This window comes from Thecamonas trahens, assembly GCF_000142905.1.
Source record: "Thecamonas trahens ATCC 50062 unplaced genomic scaffold supercont1.13, whole genome shotgun sequence".
In the NCBI taxonomy this organism is placed as follows: Eukaryota; order Apusomonadida; family Apusomonadidae; genus Thecamonas; species Thecamonas trahens.
In genome coordinates this window covers 544727-561051 of record NW_013657667.1, presented here as the reverse complement: position 1 = coordinate 561051, position 16325 = coordinate 544727, and the positions used below count along the sequence as shown (strand labels likewise).

Genomic DNA, 16325 nt, shown 5'->3' with positions numbered 1-16325 from the left:
GGTGTAGATGGCCCGAGTGGGATGAGTGTGATGGCTGCCACAGCTAGCGCTGCTGCTGTGGCCGAGGCCGAGGCGAGCAGCGAGTGATCAAGTGACGGCCAGCCGCTCGTCGCTCAGCCACTCGCCGGCATGGGCGCCGTGCTGCTGCTGAGGCGCGAGAAGAGGAAGCCCAAGCCCGAGGCGGCGATGACCAGGTTGGTGATAATGCTGATGCTGATGAGGATAGTGATGGGGGATGGCGATGGCTGGTGATGGGAGTGATGGTTGAGGTGGCAGGTTCATGGTTGCGATGGCGGAGGACGACCCGAGGCGGTGACCGTGGCTGAGGCCGCTGCGGCTGTTGGGGAGAGAGAGAGGGAGGATGAGAGGGATATGACATGGAAGTGGGATGAATGATCCATGCATCGCAAACAAGCCAGCTGCTGCGTATCACCATCGGCGCCGGATCCTGCCGGGCGGGCCCTTGTGAGCGACAGCCCAAACGAGCGAGCGCCTAACCCAGGTTCGAGGCCGAGGTCGAGGATGAGGACGCAAGATCGGGATCAGAAGGACGAGCAGAAGCACGACATCGAGTACAATGACGCAGATACTGTTGGCCTGATGCACATGATTGTCATCGTCGCCATCACCATCACCTCCATCGCCAGTCGCCAGCCCAGCCCACCCACTCCCCTGCACCGACATCGACACCAACTGACGATGGCGCACCCATGACCACTTCCTAGCCTGATCGTACTCACCCTCCCTTCTACCCTCCTCCCTCTCGCCCCGCAACTCAAAACTGCCCCTCCACCAATCCCAAGCCCTCGTCTCCATCGACGCCCCTCCTGCCAACTGCGCCGCTGATCATGACTAGGCCCAAGTCCAACTGGCCGAAAACAAGCCACTCCTCCTCTCACTCTCGTCCCCAACCACATCCTCATCCACGCCTCCCCTCAACCTCTGCACCCACTCCCATTGGCCTACCATGCCTCAATCCCGACGACGACGGGCACGGCGACTTGGACGACCCGACAGCAATCGCATCAGCAAGACCAGCAGCATCAGCAACACCACCTCTACCACACCCAACACACCCCAATCACAAGTAAACAAGATCACAGCCACCACCATCTCCCCCATTCCCACCATGACTCTTGCCCCTCGTCATTTACTGCCCAGCCTCCTCCACCTTCACGAGCCCTCCCCCGATAAAGTACTCGGCCACCATCCGCCGCCGCTCTCTCACCTCGCTCAGCACGCCATGGATCAAATTCCACGACTTAACCCATTCTTTACCGCTCGCCGCCGACAGTCCCTGCCACCGTAAACTCGAGCGAGGTGAACCGCGACAAGTGCTGGACAACCTCCGACATATGGGGTCGGTCTGACGCAGCCGGTGCCCAGCACGAGACAAGCAGCGCAGCAAGCTCCGGATGGATGTGTGCCGTGGGTGGTACTGTGCTGGACATGATCCTGTACGCGACCTGCATGGCGTTGATGCCGGTGAACGCCTGCTTACCGCTGACAAGCTCAAAGACCGTCGATGCAAAGCCAAAGATGTCCGAGCCCTGTCCAACGGCTTCGCCGTTGAGCACCTCGGGGCACGAGTACGAGACCGATGGCGACATTGTCATGGTGGAGAGCGAGGTCTTGATGCCATTGATGCCTACATCCATAAGTGTGACCTTGGACCCGCTCGCCTCCATAAGCATTACATTGCTCGGCTTGATCGAGCCGTGCGTCACGCCCTCGGTGTGGAGCGCAAACAGCGCCCGCGCCAGCGCCACCGAGACACGGCGGGAGAACTCGCCACCAAAGTTCCCAGCAGCGATGGCGTCGCCGATCGAGCCGAGCTCGACCAGCGGGTACATGACTGAGATGTGCGGCCGAAACGGACAGACAGCGATGGGAGCGAGGACTGCATCCGGCAAAGACTTGATGAGCTCAAACTGCAACGCCATGGCCATGACAAGCTCAACCAGTGCCACCGACGACATGGTCTGCTCGAGCACAGTCTTGGTCACCACCGGTGACCCGTCTGCATCCGACGCTGCCACCCGTGAGAACGAGCCGACACACAGCTCGCTCCCCTTGGCCAGCACCCGTTTCATCACCGGTCCGGAGACCAAGAACGACGACCCGCTCTGGAGTGCCGAGAGCGTGAGCCGCTCACTTGTCAGCGAGTTGACCGATGATGCCGGCACCAGCGACGCATGCGTCATCTCAGCCGGCGCCGCCGTGCTGGTTGTGGTCTCGCTTACCACCATCGCCCATCCGCTCTCAGTCGAGTCCCGGACGACCGCGATACCAAGCCCTTGTCCACTGGCGCCAGCCAGCATCATCGAGTCGTATGGTGTCCGCACCTCACTTCGGTTGTCCGGGAAAGCCGAGTCGAGGGTCGAGCCAATGTCCGTAATCACGTCGGCTGTGTTGGACGCCGCGGCGTCCTTGAACGCCGCCACCGCCTCGACCACCGGGCCGGTGAGGCTCGGAGCAACAAGGATGCCGGTGACCTCAAGTGGCGCGTTGCGCGACAGAATCTCGGATATCACGGGGCCTGAGAACTGAAGCAACCGCTGGTCTGAGTTCTCGGTCCCGCCCTGTGCAACCGTCACAATCGTGCCGTGTGCCGCCACCATCTTGACACGCATCGGTCCACTGCCCATCATCCGGAGAGCATCGGCTGCGAACGATGCAAAGTGCGCCGGGACGTTGAACACAACCATTGCGTGTGCGAGGGTTCGATCGGCGATAACGCCGCTGCAGCTCGGCGCGCCCACGAGCGTGTCAAGCATGCCATGGAAGGCGAGCAGTGCCTCGCGACACTCGCCCACGTCGACGCTAAGTTGGGCGACATTCTCCGAACACGAGATAAGAACAGCCACCACTTCACCGCTCGGCAGATTCGCCGGCATCGGGTGCACAATCTGCTTGCGCACATACTGCGACGAGAGCTTCTTGCCGATGACAGAGAGCGGCGGCCGCGCCGTCGGCTGAGCGTGCCACGCCTCCTCGAGCAAGGGCACCACCGACTTGCCCCAGTCGGGCACAACGCCAAGAATCGGGCGCAGGCTCCCATCCGACACCTTGGTCGCCGCCGCCACCGGGTGCATCCCTGCATACGGCTCCATACGCGTCAGAATCTCCCATGCCGTGATGGCAAAGGCGAACGCATCAGACGCAGGTGATGATGCACTGGCGCCGTTCTGCAGCACCTCGGGTGCCGTCCACAGCAACGAGCCGAGTGCGGCGTTGACCCCGTTGCTCGTCCCGTAACCACCCGCGCTCGAGCCGTTGGATCCACCCGAACCTGCCGAGTTGAGCGAGCTCCTCGACGACAAACCGGCCGTATGCCTGGCCGAGCCGAGCGAGTGCAACTTGGCGCCATTTCTCTTGTTCATCTTGCTGACAAGCTTTTTGAGCTTGCGTGCCCGCCTTGACTGCTCTTTCCTCGAGAGCGACATGGATGCTGAAGACTCACTGCACGACGAGAGGCCAAAGTCGCAGATCTTGGGCACCCATCCCGCATCGAGTAGGACGTTAAGCGACTTCATGTCGCGGTGGACCATGCCACCGTGGTGCAGAAAGTCCAGGCCCATGGCAATGCAGTGCATCCACCACAGCGCGAGGTTGCGCTCGATCTGCAACTCCGAGTTGTGCAGGACTGTGTAAAGCGAGCCATGCGGGAGGAACTCGGTAACGATGCCGGCCGGCTCGAGCACAACGCCCATAAACAGCACAATGTGTGGGTGTCGGAGCTTGAGCAGGACCGAGGCCTCGTCCACAAACTCGGCCAGTCGGGCCGTGTTCTCCTCCAGCCCGTGCATGTACTTGATGGCCATCGGTGAGCCGCGCCAGTGCGCCAGGTACACAGTTCCGAACGAACCGGTCCCAATTGCACTGCCTAGCTCAAGCTCCTCATTGGCCACAAGGATGTCCTCGTCAACCTCCAGCTTGAACACCACGTCACGGGACCGCGAGTGGATCCAGACGGCGGCGAGCACGCCGCACACCACAACCATCACCACCAGCGGAACCAAAATCGCCACAATCGTCCCCGCAGAGATTCCTGTCGATGTGGCTGCGTCTGCGCAGAGCCCGTCCGAGCACGGATCCAAAAGCGGGCGGCCGCCGCAGGTGCAGCGCTCGAGCTCGCCCACCGTCAGCATTGTGGTCACGTTGGGCAGCGCGGCAAAGCCGAGCGACGACGCAATGACGGACGCGTCCGGTGACGTGACAAGCCACTGGTAAAACTTGGCTGCTTGCCGTAACTTGTCGCAGTTGCTCTTCGCGTGGCAGTCCATGACAAAGTACGTGTAGCCCGAAATCGGCCACGAGAGTTGCGAGCCGCCATTAGCCAGCGGCTTGACGTACGGAAGCCGCGAGTTGGGCGCATTCCGGTCTTGGGCGTCGATAATCGCCGACTGGACCGTGGCCGCTGAGGCCTCGACCGTCGTTCCTGCCCGGTTGACTAGCGAGGCGAGTGGGACACCAAGTCGCTGTGCCCGCTCGAGATTGGAGTAGCCAATGGCGTTTGGATCCGCAAACATGCCGTTCACGAGCGACGTCTTGGTTGGGTGGCGCACCACGCAACCACCCGTCTCTGGTCGCTCGGCCGGCCACTCGTCGATGTACGTAGTCTCGCCAATCGTTGCCGCCCACGCTGGCGAAAAAGTCGAGAGTGCCGCCGTGAGAATACCCGTGGTTCCTGACCGAAAGTCGACCACGTGGATGCAAATTGTCGCATTGGTCAAGTACGGCGCGAGGCCTGGATTGAGCGCCTCGATCTGCGGATGGTTCCACGCCGTAATCGCGCCACGGTAAATGTCGGCAAGCGCAGATCGCGAGAGCACAAGCGTCGGCACCAACGCCGGTGCATCGGAAGTCATCTTGATCTTGTACGAGATGGCCACTGCGCCGGCAAGCGAGGGTAGCTGCACAAGAGTGGGGACCGCGTTGAGGTCTGCGTCCGAGAGCGCCGAGTCAGAGCCGGCAAACAGCATCTGGCCAGCCACCAGCCTTGCCTTGCCTGTTCCAGAGCCAACGGGAGAATACGAGAGTTGCGACGAGGTGAGGACGTTGAACAACTCAATGGCCTGGACGTAGACGTTTGAAGGAAACGTCGCGCCGGCGCCGTCTACCCGGTCGACAGATACCGCCAGCTCTACTCCATTACACTCAAACTGTTGCAACCGCTGCACCACAATCGAGCGCAGCGCACGCGGCAGCGGCACATGCCCGTACAGCCACAGCCGCTCGGTAATAAAGAGCGACGAGATGAGGAACTTGACTCCTGACATGCTTGAGACCATGGCGCTGCAAAATTGAGGATCCACACCTTGGATCTTGGAAGGCATGACCATCCACTCGGTAAAGACAAGCGGCCACGCGTCCTCGGCCTTCGAGTTGAGCGCTTCGGACGCGTCGTCGTCGAGCAACGCCGCCGCTGCCGTCACGCTCCGCTCGCTATAAGACACCACCACGCCAGCAGCATTGATCAACTTGGGGATGACAAGTCGCGTGTATCCACCCTGAGTTACCGTCTGCGACGTGAGGATAGCCAGTGAGTTGCTCGTCGCGAACAGCATCGACGCTGCCGCTATCGCATCCTCCGTCTCGATCGTGTTCGACGACGAGAACAGCGGCGCCTCGTCGTGGGTATCGTTGGTAAGCAAGGCTTCAAACACATCAGTGATCGCGAGCTCGGGGTACGAGATGAGCGTAATGGGTGAGCTTGGGAGCAGCCGGCCGGGGTTCAGCTCCGCAATCTCCGGGTCGTTCCACATTGTAATCTCGCCCAAGAGAATCTCGTGGAGCAAGTGTAAGTCGAGAACAAGCGACGAGCCGACGCCAGGCAAGTTGATCGTTGGAATCAGGTGTGAGAGTGCCCATGGGAAAATCTCCAGCATCTCGCCGCACTTGCTCAACCCGAGTCCCGCACACTTGCGGTCAACAACGTCCCGCGTCCCCACTGCCGTCCCGAGCGCCGCAGTCACAAACGACGGCGCCTCGCCTCCCGCCGCCAAAGCGGCCGCATCTTCCAAGCCAACCTCGGCATTCGGCTTCCATGGTCCATTGCTCACCGCAGTCGGCAAGTTGGCCAGCAAGAGGTCGAGCCCCTCGTCAAACGACGTCGCCCTCAACTTCGGCTTCCATGCTGTGCCGCTTATTCCGTTTTCACCAATAATGGCCGCTCGGCCAGCAAACTCTGCCAAACGTGATGCAACCGTCACGCCCGCAAGCACCTCGCCGACTTGGACATGTGCGGCGGTGACGGAAAAGCTCCCGTCGTTGTTGTCGCTACCATCGTCGCTGGCGTTGTCTCGTTCCCAAGCTGGCTGCTTACCCCTTGTACTCGCAACAGCAAGTGCGGCAAGGAGTGTGAGCACAAACGCTGTTTTGAGCCGCATAGGCGAGAGACAGGTGGAATATCGTTGTTTTGTATGCCAATCTGACTGTCTGCCAAAGCTAAGTGTGGAACATTTGCAGTCAAGCAACCCCCCCCAACCCCCCAACCTCCCCCCACCCCCTCCTCACCAAGTAGCCGACAACCGTACCAGCCGGCAACCGTATCAGCCCGCTACCCTTGCCCACTTTGCACGCTCGTGAACTTCCAAGCCCCGGACAACGCTGTCACTCCAGTGAGGCGCGGACTCTGCTGTTTTGCAGTCGAGCCATGGTTGGGACGGGACCCCAATCTAAAAATATTGGGACATGTCAGCACGCTAAGCCGCAAACGCACGACCTGCGGCTCACGCAGTGTTCGTCGCTCCTAGCACATGAAGTCAAGCAAGTAGTTCGTTGTTTGCTCCACCTATCTCGTTGTCCGCCACAACCGCTCTACTAGCCTTCCTACCCCCTCGTCCGTATACAATGGGTAAGGCGGTGTGGAGGGCACCACAGACGGTCTGTCTCGCCGCTGTCGCACTCGTCGTCTTGGCCCACTTGGCGCACTCAGCCGACTCTGGACCCCCCGAGACAGAGGTCGAGTACTTTACCTCGATTGCGGCGGGCTTCTCATCGGGCACCGGCCTTGCGCGCTTTGCCTCGCGGCTCATTCGGTCGACGTGGCAGCCGCACTTTCAAGGTGCAGCCATTCCTGATGCTCTTGCTGAGCTCCATGCCACAGCCCGCGGCGAGCCGCCGCTCGGCCTCGTGCGCGACAACAACGCCAACCGGCGGCAGCCGTTTTCGCCGGACGAACCACGACGAGTCTCCATCGTTGTCTCGGCTTCGCGCCGTGTTCTCCTGGATGCTTGCAAGGGCCTGGCGGATACGCATGTCGCTCCGCCGCCGCCGCCGCCGTCATCGTCGACGTCTGGTGGCGGTGATGGCGGCGGCGCTGACACGCTCGCCACCGACGCGGCGCGCCGCTCAGAGGTTCTTTGCGCCGAGACCGGAACACATGGGACTGACTGGACCCGGATCTCATACATGCCAATTGCTGTCTCCTACATTGTGCCGATGGTCAATGTACCCGGCTTCATGCCTGGCCTCGTTCTCGACGCCGAACTCGTCGCCGCTCTCTGGCACGGCTCGATCACGAGGTGGGATGACCCGCGCATCGCGGCTGTCAATCCAGGCCTTGCACTGCCCGACCATCACGTTGTCCTTATCCGTGCGATATTGCCGTTTGTCGAGGACCTAGTCGTCCGCGACATGCTCTCGGTGATGGAGGAGCGCGGGACGTACAACGCGTCGCTCTTCTCCAACCTCCCTCCGAATCAAGTCCCGTTCGGCACCTCAACCAACGTGATGTACATAAGTAATAGCAACGAGCCTACAAATGCGTGGCTCGCGCTCCTGGCTGCCACCCGCGCCATTCCACGGACACCGTACTCATTCACCATTGTAACTTCGGAAGCCTTTGTCGCCACCGGCGTCTCGCGCGATCTCTTTGTCGCCACCATGATCGATGGCACTGGTGGGCATGTACAAGTCTCGGAGCAGAGTGTAGAAGTTGCTGCGTCGACGCTGGCGTCGCCAAACGTCAACGTGCTCCTTGCTCCGCTGCCCCGTGCCTGGCCGCTGACGCATGGCGAGTGGCTCGCCATTCCGACGTTGGCCACCAAGGTTCCGCGCGAGACGTGCGAGCTGATGCGCCAGACAGCGAACGGCATCCGACGTGCACTCTCTTCGCTCATCGTCTCTGAGCGAGCCTGGCTGTACGGGACACGCGTGGTGCCGTCGATGGCACGTTCGGCGCTCGACCGCGAGATCTACCTCGCCAACTGCAACGGCGAGTACATTGCTGACGGCTCGAGCGAGCTCATTGTAGGCTCGGGCTCACCACTCGCGGCTTCAGCCCTTGAGCAATCGGTTGAGGTGTACAACGCTATGTTTGGCTCGCGCGTTGAGTTTTCGCGCTCTTCCTCACTCGACGGGCTCGACGAACTCGTCACCCGACGCGCGGTCTTTGCCTCGACCGAGCTCCCACCGCTTGAAAACCATCTCACGGCGCGTCCAGGCCTTGCTGCCGTCCCGTTTGCCGCCGCTGCTGTTGTTCTACCGTATGTCATTCCATTTCGCACAGGTGCGCCGACCACGCTCACGCGGCTCGTGCTCTCGCGCCACGTCGTTGCCGACATCTATCTCGGCCGTGTCACCCAGTGGGCCGACTCACAGATTGTGGCGCTTAATCCGGAGCTTGCGCCCTGGCTTCCCAACTCCACCATCTGCATCCATGTCCTCACGCCTGCTGCGGCGGAGATGTCAGGTGAGACGCGCATCCTTCTCGACGCACTGGCGTCGTTCTCGTCCGACGCAGCGGCGCTGGCTCAGCTTGCCCAAGCCGGCGACTGGCCAGTGCCATGCCTGGTCGAACACTCCACGATGGGTGCGCTCGTCTACGAGTTTGCGTTTGAGACTTCGGGCCTCGGCTACGCAAGCGGACACATGGCATCGGCACTCTCACTCCGGTTCGCATCGCTGATCAATGCCGCCGGCGACGTAGTCGACGCCACGCCGCTGACAGTGAGGGCTGCGGCAGCGAATGCAGTCAATGTTCCGGCGACCAACGCACTGCTTCCACTCGTCAAGACGCTGGTGGATCAGCCTGTGCCGCTGGCGTGGCCTCTGGTGGGGTACACGTACTGGGTCTTTGAGTGCTCGTCGACGGCGGTTTGTGCCAAGCGCCGAGCTGCCTTTGACTACCTTCGCTGGGCACTGGCATCAAGCGATACACGGGCGCTCCTCCGCTCGCTCTTCTTTGCGCCGCTGACCAACGCGACGCTCACCGCCGTTGCTGCAAATCTGGCAACGTGTACGTGCGGCGCGCTCCCGCTCTCGCAGGTATGTATTGGCCCCGGTTGTGGCGCAAGCGATGAGCCGGTCTTGTCGACCGGGGCGCTTGCTGCGGCAATCACTGTTCCACTGGTGGTTATCTGCGTCTGCGCTCTTGTGGCCGGCATTGTGCTGTGGTCAAGCCGGAAGCACGAGCGTGTGACGGTCCCGGCATCGGCGCTCCCTTCGCACTCGATCATCATCCCGAGCCACGAGCTCAGAATTGGCAACGTAATAGGGACCGGCTCGTTTGGCACTGTGTTTGAGGCACAGTGGCGCGGCTCGCCGGTAGTGGTCAAGCGCGTCCGCGAGGGCCAGTCCGGCGCTGGCCCCAGGCTCTCTGACCTCGAGTTTGTGGCCGAGCTCATGTCGCTCGCCATGCTCCGGCATCCAAACATTGTCATGTTCATGGGCGCCGACGTCGAGGCACGCGGCATTGTGACCGAGTTTCTACCTCGCGGCTCGCTCCATGCCATCTTGCACAACGCCGAGTTCAACCTCCCGCAGTCGCTTCTCGGCTGGTGGATGCACTGTATTGCACTTGGCGTCGACTTTCTGCACCAGGCCGGCGCCATCCACTCGGACCTCAAATCGCCCAACATCTTGCTTGACGCCGGGTGGGTACCCAAGCTCGCCGACGTGGGTATTCCGCGAATTAAGGCTGCGGCGTACGGCGCGCACCGACCGATTGCCGTTCTCGCTGATGGCGCAAATACGTCGCGGAGCCCGCTGCACTCACGGCTTTCTGAAGTGAGCATGTCAGAACAAGGTTCGATCATGCCTTCGCCGTCGGACGCGTCGTTTCTGGATGCAAACGCCGCCAAGATGCCAGCTGTGGCCGGCGACAACCTCTCATCGCTCCTTTGGGTCGCACCCGAGGTGGTGGTCGACGGTGAGGCCGGACTCTCGCCGGCGGCCGATGTCTATGCTTTTGGCATTACGATGTGGGAGATGCTGACGCGGACCGAGCCATACAAGGGGACACACCCGGTGGTGGCAGCCAATGACGTTGCGGCCGCCGTCCGCCGGCCGCTGCTCGGACTTGTGCCCGAGTGGGGTGAGGCGTACGTGCCGCTGATGACAGCAGCGTGGGAGCATGAGCCTGAAGAACGGCCAAGCTTCTCGCGGCTTGCGGCTCAGTTGCGGGGGCTGTACTCGCGCTCCTCGGTGGTTCTCCCGACAACCATTGCCCGGCCTGAGGGCCACGTCGTTGCCGCGCTTATCTCAGTCACCGAAAACGCGCAGGCTGTGACCGCGGCGCTCGAGGAGACTCACGCGGCACTGACCACTTTTCACCGAACCATTGGCCATCTGCTTCAGAACGCTCCTGAGATACAGGGCAGGGTTGCTGACTGGACGCTTACTCATGTCCTGGTTGTCTTTCCGTTGCCGTGCCACTTTGTGGCCTTTACCTCCAAGTTTCTTGCGGCGCTCTCCGGAACGCGAGTCGAGGCCCGAGTGGTGGCCGCCGACGGGCGGATCGAGACCCTCAACCGCAGTCTAAGCAGACCGTTTTCCGGAACATATCTCGCGTTTCGAGGTCCAGTTGTCGATGAGCTCGTGTCGACGACGGCACCGTCAGCGGCGAGTGGTGTGTTTGTGGCTCCCGGGCTGGGCGACGCTGTTGAGGCCACGCTGTGTGCGCTGACCGCGTCAGCGCAGCAGTTTCCCAACTTTTCGTCCGACTCGATGGGCGAGGGGACCGATGGTGGGACGGGCTCGACCCGCGGCTCGGGCTCGTACACCCTCTCGGCTTCTCGACGCGGGTCGGGTGTGTCGAGGCGGCCCCGTGCCAACAGGGAACTCCCGGTCTCAAACCTCAAGTTCCGAAAGCTGCTGGATGTGGCAACGCCGCGGGTCTCTCGCGTGTCGGGAGAGCTGCCGAGGGCAAATGGTGGAGGAGCCGAAGCTCTGGGCTACTGGGGCGTGGTCTCGTTAGTGAGCGAGGCGTCTCCACGGATTGCCTCTGGCCAGCGGCAGGATAGGGAAGCAAAAATCGATTCGGCTCGCGGTCGCGGCTGTGCGCGAGCCGAGACGACCAAGCATATGTTTGCCAACCAAACGCTCTCGCTGCCGGAGCTCGGGTGTGGCTCGCCCATTCTCATCGCGCTTCCGGAAATGATCCGCGTTCTCGCCCACGCCACCGAGGTCGGCATGGGCTCGTTTGCGCGGATCTGCATCTCGGACATCGACGGGCAGGCTGTGCTCGTCAAGCTCCTCTCCGAGCAGGATCTCGGGCCGCAGGACGTGGTGGAGCTTGTAGCGGCGATGGCCTCTGTCTTCCGAATGTCTCACCAGTCGGAGAAGGACCTTGTGGTCCACCCGCTCGCCATCTGCCCATTCAAGCCGTGCCTCGGCATCATCTACCCGTTGGTGGAACATGGCTCGCTGGCGGCGGCGGTGGATGCTGGGCGGGTCGGTGGCGCGTTTGCGCGGCGAGTTGCGGTGGCGCTCGCCGAGACGCTGGCCTCGCTCCACGCTGACAACTTCGTCCATGGCTCGGTCAAGCCGTCCAACGTCATGCTCTACGACTCGGGCGGGTCGCGGGTGACGCTCACCGACGCTGGGCTCTCTGCGCTCCGCGGAACACTCTCTGTGCTCTCGTCAACGTCATCCATCATATATTCTTCGCCTGAGGTGCTCGCCGGGAGCAGTGCAGACACGTCGGCCACCGATGTCTTCTCGTACGCGTCCACGGTGTACGAGGTCGTGACTGGGCAGAGGGCGTTTACCGGGGAGTCGCCGCTCGATGTGGCGCAGAAGATCATGGCTGGGAACGTCCCGTACGGCGGGTGCGGCCCGCGGCTCGGCGCGGTGCTCGGCAGGGCGTGGGCGCCGCTCGCCGCAGATCGACCAACAATGGCCGAGGTCAAGGACCTCATCGCCGCCCTGCCGGAGGACGAGTTCTGCCGTGTCTGAGCGAGCTATTGTCGCCAAACAAACAATGCGAACAGTTAGCCCGAGGGCCCGGCGCCCGAGGCGCGCGACGGCGCAAACCACATGTCGGCCTTACTTTGGTCGGCCGTGTTGTGGCGCCCGTACTCGTACTTGCGGGTGGAGACCGAGACAGCCTTGGTCTCGACGACGGTGACGGAGCACTTTGGGCACGGCGGGTTGGCGCCTGCGGAGAGGACGACCCCACGCCGGACAACGTGGGTGTCACAAAACGAGACCTTGCACGAGAGACAAGAGTAAACGCCAGTCCGGTTGCAGCTCTTGCACTTGAACGAGTCGCCATCGATGGTGGTGCAAGTGCCCTCGTGCTGGAGCTGATCCTCCTCGCAAAGCGCCGCCGAGCATGTCGAGCAGTTGAAGAACCGGCCGCCGCACACCTCGGGCCCACGGCAGCACACGATGCACACCATGTCGGCGAGCGGGCAGGCGCACGCATGCGTGGTGAGGCACTTGCGCGAGTGGCAGACCCATGCCGCGCAATGGTCGCACACAGCGCCCACAAGATCCATGCCCGTCGCGTGCTTGGCCCCATGCCGCACAGCACAGTCGCCGCCCAAGCACTTTGTCCGTCCGCACTGCGCGCATGCCGCCGGCTTTTGCATCGCATGGCAAAAGTAGCAGAACGCCCGTGTCCGCTGTCGCATCCCGCACTGCTTGCATTCGTACGATGTGTTGCAGTTGCCTGTGGACGGGGGGTGGAGGGGGTGGATGGGGTGGACGGGGTGGACGGGGTGAGGGCGACGTCGCACCACAAACACACCGCACACCACACGTATGCCATACGAGACACAGACACATCACACACACACACCTTCCCCACACACGCACACACCAACTATACCACGCCAAGCCATACGTCACCCGCCACAAACACAAACACACACACACTCTCTCTCTCTCTCTCTCCCTCTCCCTCTCCCTCTCCCTCTCCCTCGCGCTGTGCAACATACTCCGTGCAAGGTCACGTTGTGCGCCTGAGCGGATCTCAGCCTGGCGGCTCTTCATCTTGGCCCGCTTCTTGGCCTGGCCGGTCTTCTTCTTGGGCATCGTGCGTCGACGACAATCGGCGAGGCAAGTGTTGGTCAACGTCGACGTCGCGGGCCATCACCATCGCCATCGCCATTGCCACCGCCAGCCGCTGAGCGGCGACATCATTGCAATGGAATCGCAGTTGACCTGCCGCCCGCCAGGCCGCCACTACGTCTCAGCCAGTCATCTGCGCCAGTGGCGGCGATACAGTCGCGATGATATTGCGGCTACTTCACGTGCAAGTAAGTAGGCAGTGCTTGTCGACTGGTCGGACTACTGGCCAAACGAACAGACACTATCTGTCATAGTGTCTGGTCGAGACGGGTCGAGTCTCGTGGGCAACACTTGCAGCAGCTGGGTAATTGGATGGCGGTGAACAAGGTGCTGCATGCGGGTAATTAATTTGCCAATAATTTGATATCATTAGGTGCGGGTAAAATCACTATGCTGTGCCAATTTGAAGTCATGATTTGACACGTCTGTTCGACCAGTTGTCCCGCATCTGGCCACTCACCCGCACTCCTCTCTCACCCTCTCACTCCTCCATCACCACACAGAGCCCGTTTTGTTTCCAATCCTCAACTCACAAGCATGGGTTGTGGATCTTCGCGGTCTCTTCCTCCCGCAATCCCGCCCTCGTCACCATCCCCCGTGCGTGAGGCGTCTCCTAGCGGCCTCCAATCGTCTTTTTTCCTCCGAGTCCGATTCAGCAACAACTATGACCGGCACACATACACCATCCACCCAGACCCCAAGTCACCGCTCTGCTCGCTCTCGCCGGGGATGTCGTCGGCCACTTGCGACGACACACCAATCGACACCTATGCCTTTATCTTTTCACGCGGTCGCATCTCGCCCCGGTGCGACACACCGGTCATCTCGGTCAACGGTCTCGTCTCGGCCATGCAGATCAAGTTCGACGATCTAGCCATCACCGAAGACACCGAATGGGTGGTTCAGGACGGCAATTCGTACTCGGTCGTCGTCATCTCGTCGGTGACCGGCATCCGTGCCTCGGTTACGCACGCCTGGCGTCTGCGCGTCAATGGTACTGAGACCGAGTTCTCGCACGCCGCCCACTCTGACCTACAACCCGGCGATGTCATCGATCTCGAGTATGTCCGTCGCACAAACCTCGCCTATACGCGCACCCTCAACGCCCCGGGCTCAAGCCTGGACTTCTCGGACAACAAGTCCAGCATCGATTTTCTTCTCAAGTCATCCGCAAACCACACGTCGTCCAGCACTGGAAGCGGCGATGACTCGGAAGACTCCCGCCCCATCTCGGACTACTCCCGCGTCACAACCCGCCTATCATCCCAGCGCAAAGCGAGCGGTGGCTTTATTGTCTATCGCACTGTCAGCGCGGACTCGTTGGTCTCCCTCTCGTAGTCATAACCACCACTCTGCTCTCATCGGCAAGCCACCGATGAGGCCGACGTTGGTGGTATTTCTTGAAGCAGGGACAAGTGGGCTATTTGCCTCTCTAATCAAATACCCACACACAGCATCAGGGACCACGGCTTCAGTTCAGCCCATGGTAGTCATGGTATGCATCCTTGCTGCTGTGCCCTAGTAACCACGCCGTGACCTGCCGCATCATGACAACCGAAAAAGTGTCTCGCTCTTTGATCTTCTGTTCTCAGCCGTCCCCTCCCCCTTCCCCCCCTTCCCCCCTTCCCCCCTCTCCCCCCATCCATTGCCATACCGATCCCATCATCATCATACCCTCGACTTCCGATGCGATCGGATGTACACTTGACGCCGAGACCACGGGAGAACGGCGATAATCAAGCCACACTTCTCCCTCGTCGACCAACCTCACATGGCTGCCGTCAACGAAGGCAAGGCTCTCGAGCTCATTGCCAAGGCCGAGAAAAAGTCCAAGTCGTTCTGGCCTGGCTCTGCCAAGTACGAAGACGCACACGACATGTTTACTCGGGGTGCTAACATGCTCAAGGTCGCCCGCAAGTGTACGTGGGCCTTCTCCCTCCCTCCTTCCCTCCCCACCTGCCCGCTCCGCCCCCACCGCATGACTCGCGAGCCGAAGCCTTGGTCCAAAATTCTCTTCGTTGGCCGCCACCACCCGCCACGACGGGAACACGTCATGTTCCACGGCACGCACATTGAGACTTACCATCTACGGCGTGTGCTGCTGTTGTTGGGGGCATAGGGGACGAGGCCGGGGACGCGTTTGAGAAGGCCGCGGCCATGTCGGCCAAGCTCGGCGAGCCGCACGACGAGGCGTCCGACTTTGTGGCCGCCGCAGGCTGCTACCGCAAGACGCAGACGGGCAAGGCGGTGACATGCCTGCAGCGTGCGGTGGATCTCTTCACCAACATGGGCCGCTTCACCGTTGCCGCCAAGCACACCAAGGACATTGCCGAGATGTACGAGGAGGATCAGGAGCTGGAGTCGGCTATCAACTTCTACGAGTCGGCGGCCCAGTTCTACGAGGGCGAGAACTCGACGGCCATGGCCACAAAGTGCCTGCTCAAGGCCGCCACCTTCCTTGCCCAGCTCGAAAAGTACGATCGCGCCATCGAGATCTTTGAGCAGGCCGGCATCGGCGGCATCGACAACAACCTCACCCAGTTCAAGTGCAAGGAGTACTTCCTCCACGCCGTCCTCTGCCATCTGGCCACTGGCGAGGCCCACACCGCCCGCGCCGCCCTCGACCGCTACCAAGACCTTGACGCCAAGTTTGTCGGCTCAAGAGAGGCCGAGTTTGCCAACTCGCTTGTCACCGCCGTCGAGGACGCCGACGTCGACGCCTTTACCGCCGCCATCGTCGACTTTGACCGCATCACAAAGCTCTCAAACTGGCGCACCACCATCCTCCTCCGCGTCAAGCAGGCCATCCAGGCCGAGGAGGACGACCTGACCTGAGACGACCACGCGGGCACCATCCCCACCCCAACTCCCGCCTGCCCTGCCCCGCCCCGCTCTTCACACCATCCGACGTCATTCCCTCCCTCCCCCCCCCCCCCCCACCCCCCAACAGATGCATCTCCGCTGCTGCATCCCGCTCTCCGTAAAATCCCACACATCGCCCCGTTCGCAACCGCACCGCCTCC

At 61.7% G+C, this 16325-nt stretch overlaps 5 protein-coding genes across 5 annotated transcripts; 3 read left to right on the top strand and 2 right to left on the bottom strand.

The window, feature by feature from the left end:
• Window positions 1-1274: 1274 nt before the first annotated feature.
• Window positions 1275-6660, bottom strand: AMSG_03657 (TKL protein kinase; the record flags this gene model as incomplete). The annotated part of the gene is made up of 2 exons (XM_013904544.1): window positions 1275-6147; window positions 6620-6660. 2 exons carry the CDS (start codon window positions 6658-6660, stop codon window positions 1275-1277), a joined length of 4914 nt encoding a protein of 1637 aa, XP_013759998.1.
• A 372-nt stretch (window positions 6661-7032) lies between these two features.
• AMSG_03656 (TKL protein kinase) lies at window positions 7033-12476 on the top strand (the record flags this gene model as incomplete). The annotated part of the gene is made up of 1 exon (XM_013904543.1): window positions 7033-12476. A coding segment is annotated over one exon (5151 nt), but the record flags the coding sequence as incomplete, so codon positions are not given.
• Window positions 12039-13288, bottom strand: AMSG_03655 (zinc finger protein 330). Its single transcript, XM_013904542.1, has 2 exons — window positions 13170-13288; window positions 12039-12901 (listed from the first exon to the last, which is right to left on the bottom strand). Exons 1-2 carry the CDS (start codon window positions 13264-13266, stop codon window positions 12219-12221), a joined length of 780 nt encoding a protein of 259 aa, XP_013759996.1. The 5' UTR covers window positions 13267-13288; the 3' UTR covers window positions 12039-12218.
• Window positions 13289-13769: 481 nt separating this feature from the next.
• AMSG_03654 (uncharacterized protein) lies at window positions 13770-14670 on the top strand. The gene has a single exon (XM_013904541.1). The coding sequence runs from the start codon at window positions 13840-13842 to the stop codon at window positions 14638-14640; it is 801 nt and encodes a 266-aa protein (XP_013759995.1). The 5' UTR covers window positions 13770-13839; the 3' UTR covers window positions 14641-14670.
• A 376-nt stretch (window positions 14671-15046) lies between these two features.
• AMSG_03653 (alpha-soluble NSF attachment protein) lies at window positions 15047-16233 on the top strand. The gene is made up of 2 exons (XM_013904540.1): window positions 15047-15221; window positions 15422-16233. Exons 1-2 carry the CDS (start codon window positions 15074-15076, stop codon window positions 16135-16137), a joined length of 864 nt encoding a protein of 287 aa, XP_013759994.1. The 5' UTR covers window positions 15047-15073; the 3' UTR covers window positions 16138-16233.
• The last annotated feature ends 92 nt before the right edge of the window (window positions 16234-16325 follow it).